This window comes from Pararge aegeria, chromosome 15, assembly GCF_905163445.1.
Source record: "Pararge aegeria chromosome 15, ilParAegt1.1, whole genome shotgun sequence".
NCBI classification, from domain to species: Eukaryota; Metazoa; Arthropoda; class Insecta; order Lepidoptera; family Nymphalidae; genus Pararge; species Pararge aegeria.
Genome location: NC_053194.1, coordinates 14,109,302 through 14,115,608, shown reverse-complemented (window position 1 = coordinate 14,115,608; position 6,307 = coordinate 14,109,302). Strand labels below are relative to the sequence as shown.

Below are 6,307 nucleotides of genomic sequence, written 5' to 3'. Positions count from 1 at the left end.
GGACAGGTAGATGCTACAGCATGTAGTATCTTAGTGCTGCAGCATATGATGACTTAACCCATTCGGGAATATTAAGAGTATTTTTATTATTAAAATTTGAAACGCTATTAGAAATTAAAATAAGGAGGATATTGTAAAACTACCCCTATCTTTTTTGTTCCACCTCATTCACTATAATAATGTTGCTATTAAAAAATGAAATCAGTTTTAGAGTTTTCAGTTTCCGATCGCAGAATATTAGTTATCTTTCCTACTTATTCATTGTTCTTAATTGACAGTTCAGGAAATTTAGTTGTCTAATCTGACATCCGTCAAATGCATTATTTTCTACTTTACTTGCGTGCTTGTTCTAACCTTTGAATAAATTGAATAACTTCCTATTATCCAATAAAAGAGTGCTAGCAAGCTAATAGCCTTAAATATGGAAGGTTTTGAAATAAGGATTTCTAATACCAAAAAGGTTAGTAATTGGTTATTTTCTTCCAAAGATACGAAAAACAAGTCTGTGCAATGCGGCTTTTAATCAATTGGTTACATTTTTAGGGAAAAGGGCTGTATGCGACGAAGCAGTTTAACGAAGGTGATGTTATTTTAGCTGAGGACCCGTTAGTTTCCTGTCAATTTGCGTGGAACGCTGCGTATAGGTATTTGGCGTGCGACCACTGCATGAGGTATGGGACCAATCAGTTATGGTTAAACTTATTTAGTACACTATCTGTAGTCATTTATTTTTAGTCATAATTGCCAGAATAAGCTTATGGCCCGCAGTGAAGTTAAGTGGAAACCCAACTATAAACAAAGCAATACTTCGCAGGGCATGTGTAAAAATCCTGCAACGTGCCGCACTGTGCCCAACAAACTGAGGCATAGGTGTTAAGCCCCATATACCCGTACTGACTTGTTGTACTATAAAAAGTACTCCAAACCACTTAGGTGCAGCATGGTGGGTCTGTGCTCTAAACCATCCTACCTATCAGAGGGGAAGCTTTTGCCCAGTGCTAGGACATTAATTGGCTGAGTGTTTTTTTACTTAAAGTAACCCAGAAACAGTACTTAATATAATGATAGATGAGGTAATTTAGGCCACTTGCGAGTGAGATTAGGCCCGTTCTGTGCATTTGAGTATTCACAGATACAATTATAGTACCAAGGGAGAGTACTGTGATGAAACTTGCCATCTGCACTCCCACGCCTTTTATCTTAATACAAGCAAAAGCCTGGTGGCTGAAAACAAATATATGCATTCATAGTAAACATTATAAAAGGGTTGAATTTAATTTTAATTCTTCTTCTTGTGGCTCAGGTTCACCTGGTCCCTGGTGTCACGTAAGCCGGTTACAATATATTGTGACATCGTTGTCAAGATCTCCCAGCATGTATGAATGGCCACTGACAAAAGAATGAGAAAGAGGAATGACACAGATTCTGTGCAGTCCTGTGCATTAGTAGTTGTTTGTAGTTCAAAGTGCCATTATGATTATGGGAAATATTTATGTACCATTGAAAGTGAACAAAAAACACTTAAAAGTTCCTTTATAGAAACCGCATATGAATAATATTATGAGGCTCCTGTTGTTAAGATATCAAATATCTCTTTTTTTTTTATGCAAGCAATAAACACTTTGAATGTGATAATCATCATCATCAACCTATTAGCAGCCCACTACAGGGCACTGTTCCAGCTGTAGTCCACTAAGCTGGCCAAGTGCGGTTTAGTAGACTTAAGGTAGTAGTATCTTTTTTTTTTTTTTTTTTTTTTTTTTTTTTCTCTATTGTTATCCTGCGATCAGTCCTTGACTATGAGCAGATCATAGATATTTTAATTATTTTATGATAATTTCCAATTGGAAATTGTCATATTGAGGAAAGACTAGAGAAGGAAGAGGAAAGTCTTTCCTCAATATACACACACATCTAAAAACATCATGTGTAATCCCTAAATCAAAATGAAATTTTTCATTTCAGGCCTCTAGAAACACCAGAACAAAATGTACGACGTCTCTCAGCAAAGCCTGATATTGTTTTGCCCCACTCAAATTGCTTTGAAACTGACCTTTTGAACATTACTAGTTGTAATCAATGCGGTATACTATATTGTTCTGAGGAATGTAAGGAGATCTCCTATGCAAAGTATCACAGGGTTCTGTGCTATATACAGAGTGAGACCCAGCATCCTGTTAATGTGTTATTGGAGACTTGGAAGTAAGTTAATACTCTACAAGAATAATAAAAAAAGCTGCAGCTTATATAAATAATAATAAAATAAATAAATATATGATTATTTATATAAGCTGGCATAACATTGCCATCTAGCACCAAAGCAAGCGTAGCTTGGGTTATGAGTACTGAGATAACTGATGATTATTTTTTAATTAATATTATAAATAAATACTTATAATATACAGATAAACACCAAGACACTGAAAAGCATTGATGTTCTTCAAACTTTTTCCAGTTGTGGGAATCAAAGCCTTGCAAGAAAATTAAAAAAAATATATATTCATTGTAATATTTTTAACTTCCTCAAAGAGACAGTTAAAAATATTCATTGAATCTTTTCTAACAGATAGTTTATATATAACTTATGTATTTTTGTAATTCTGGGTACCTATATTCATCTATTCTCTAAGTGGCTCAGGGATCACTTTTAGTTAACTCATTAAGATAACTTTTTTATTTATCCTTTCGTAAAAATGGTTTCCACATCTAAATTAATTCAAAACACAATTTAAAACACAGTCCTATACTTTCTAATATATTGATTAATAGCACTTGAATAATTGCTTAATAGGTACTGGCCTTTTTCAGACAAATCCATTATCCACCAGAGACTGCAAACATAATGCTCCTAGTTAGAATATTAGCATTCATCCAACAACACTCAGACCCAGAGTCAGCAGCTGCAACAATCAAACAGTTCTGTCATAGGACAGTCAATGAGGATGCTGAATTAGTTCACAAGTTGCTGGGAGATGAGTTTAGAAGCCAAATAAATACACTGAGAGAGATGACGGCGCATGTTATAAATGGTGAACATATACAGGAGGTAGTTGTTTTATTATTTTTATATAATTATACTAATAAAGATTTTCTGAGGGCTTACATCCATTTGCTAAAGGCAATGTTACTCATGAATTCATAGTGTCATTTTAAAATAATACTGCTTTAAACAATGGCAGTATGCCAATTTGCATTTTCACACAATCATATTAGAATTGGCCGAGGTTGACTCTTCAAATATTCTCACCATTACTAGTTACGAAGACTTCAACTACTAAATCCACTAGTGACTTAACTATTGCAAGGCCAATTTATTACAATTTAACTACCAATTACTATTATAAAAATTGAAAGTTATCTTGAAGCAGTTTTAGTTTCATAAAATGCAAATCAGTATTCTACTTGTAAAATCACCAAATAATGTGAGAAGTTCTATTTTTTTAAGAAGTTTGTAAAAATAGCCCATGGCCTATTAGCTACACTGTGTATCATTAAATTGCAATTTATGTTTCATCACAATACACCTCTTTTTTCACATAAGACAGGAGGCATGTGCTCAATAATGAATCAATAATTTCTGTTTTTCAGTTCCTAACACCTGAAGGATTCTGTTCGCTAATGGCTCTGGTAGGAACCAATGGGCAGGGCATTGGCACGAGTCCACTGGCTCTATGGGTCAATTCTGTTTCAAACTTAACAATGTCAGACGATGAGAAACAACAGTTACACATGTTTATTGACAAACTGTATCAGTATGTGGAAGAAGGTTAGTGTAATTATCTTTACTATTGGCTTTTTACTTCACAAATCCTCTATGAACCTTTTGTTTTCCGGAATAAACAGTAGCCTAAGTGATATTCCAATCTATATCTGTGTCAATTTTCATCTTGCCAGCCTTTAATATAAACTTTCACATTTATAATCATAGTAAGATTAAAGTTTTGCATCAGCCTTCAAGTTCAAGCTACTGATGATTACTTAAAAGTTATCTAGGCTACTTATTGCTACCAAAATCTAGTAGGCAGAAATAGAGACAAATGTATTGAGTGTATGAGTGTAGAGTATTATTTTTGATACCAGTTCTAAGTAAATTTAATTGAATTTAGTCAACTCAAACTAGCTACCATTGTACATTTACATGCTTTACCAATGAACAGTAGTACATCTTCTGTTCCCATCTTTGTATTTACTTGACCAGAACTGTCCATTGTATGTAGGGAAAAAGAGTGATAATGTTTTATAATTATGAATTCCAGAATCCGGTCAATTCCTCAATACAGAAGGTTCCGGATTGTTCCTATTGCAGAGTGCATGCAACCACAGCTGTGCACCAAATGCAGAATCTTCATTTCCTTATGGCAACCATAGGATAGAGTTGAAAGCCATAAAGACAATCATGCCTGGAGAGGAAATATTCATAAGTTATTTGGACGAGTGTGCTTTACAACGGTCAAGACATTCAAGGCAAAAGGTACATTTTAATTATTGATATATAATAATTATTATCTTCATCCATTAATATGGCTGCAAAGTAAAAAAAAGATTGTATGAGCCTAACTTAGGCATATTTAAACATTAATTTCCAATACATTTTTTACTTTGCAATATTTGTTTAACCTATATTTGCTTTCATAGACTTGTTGTTTTCCTTTATCTTATATTGGCTAATTCATTTTCTATTGTCTTTTCCATCTGTTGAATCTACATTTCTCGAGTTTATTTCATCAAAACATTATGTGTAATCCCTAATGTCATATATTTTAACTATTTTGTGAACCTTTGGGCCTTCTATATTTACATTATATATCAAAAATTCAATTAAATTTATTACACTCTAGGAGCTAGCAGAGAACTACTTATTTGTGTGTTGGTGTGAGCGGTGTGTGGCTGCGGGCTCGGAGCCCGACTGCAGCAGCGAGGAAGACATGAGTGAAGAAGAGGAGGATGCGGATGACTGATGCTCCAACTTCCTCGCCCTGTGCCTCCTGGGCCTCTGAGAAGACTGACTGTAAAGTGACACACAGTGAATTGAAAGTAAAGTGGAACTGCCATAAAAAGTGTATATAAAATGCATATTGTAAAAACTATCACACTTCTTCATAAATATGAATATAAATATATCCATAGTTTTTGTCGATATAACTTTATTGCTTCTGAGAGACTGACTGTAAAGTGACAGGCAATGTTAGGACATGATGCCTTATTTTTCTCATTGGCCAGTTAAGGCTACTTTTTCATCAGGGCCTTGCCTGCCTGAATGCATAATGCAGGGTTTATATAAAAACCACCAATTTTATAACTTAATTTTGAAAGCTTTGCTTAAGGTCTGGTGGAAAGGCAGCTTTACGCTTGATTGCAATTGGAATTAATTGTATAAATAAATCTACACTAATTTGTAAATTTATAAAGAAATATTGATAATGTATATATTAAAGGTTCCTTCAAAGAACATTTACGTCATCAAGCCTAATGTATTTTATGATGTTGAAGGGGGCCTTTGAAGTACCATACAAAGGCATTTTGACTTCTATCTACCTGAATAATATAAAGAGGTAATATATGTTTGTTTCAAGAATGTAAGGTTAAAAGTTGTAAATTCACTGGGAAGAAATACTTAAAGTCTTACACCTAATTTAAATCAAATCAAAAAAATAAAAACATATTCAATTTAATAGAAATTAGGTGCATAAAATTTTTTAAAGAACAAACCCTCATTTTAAACCCTACGAAAGGGAATCATGATTTAACGCCCACATTACGTTGTGACGTCAAACGCCATTCTCACCAGCCACATAAGATATTTTGTTTCAATAAAAACATTGTCTGGTGGGAGGCTATGGCCGTGGCTAGTTACCACCCTACTGACAAAGACGTGCTTTAGTGTTCCGGTGCGATGTCGTGTAGAAACCGATTAAGGGTATGACTACCATGCTCCCTAACAGGTGAGTCCGCTACCATCTTAGACTGCATCATGTGAGATCACCTGGTGAGATTGCAGTCAAGGGCTAACTTGTAGTGTAATAAAAAAAAAGCTTAAATTACAATGCATTGGTGATCTAATTTCATAAATGCAAACAAATTTTACATCTTTATAGTATTAAGATAGAATAAAAAAGTGGTCTCTAAAAAGGCTACGCTATAGTTTAAGTGATACTGTTATTTTGTGTATTCCTGCCAATAAAAAATTGGTCCATTTTAAGTAGGATAGCACGGGTAGGGGGTAACAGAATATCCTGGTGTGAATGAATTTGCAAAGAAGCCTAAGATTTTAACGCGGCCTAATTTCTGTATCGAAATAATTATATTA

The 6,307-nt window shown here is 34.1% G+C and overlaps 1 protein-coding gene across 1 annotated transcript; it reads left to right on the top strand.

Annotated features, from left to right (window-relative positions):
• The first annotated feature begins 297 nt into the window (after positions 1–297).
• On the top strand, positions 298–5,885 carry LOC120629909 (SET and MYND domain-containing protein 5). Its single transcript, XM_039898987.1, has 7 exons — positions 298–460; positions 544–671; positions 1,966–2,202; positions 2,809–3,046; positions 3,589–3,766; positions 4,257–4,471; positions 4,839–5,885. The coding sequence occupies exons 1-7, from the start codon at positions 422–424 to the stop codon at positions 4,956–4,958; spliced, it is 1,155 nt and encodes a 384-aa protein (XP_039754921.1). The 5' UTR covers positions 298–421; the 3' UTR covers positions 4,959–5,885.
• Positions 5,886–6,307: the final 422 nt, after the last annotated feature.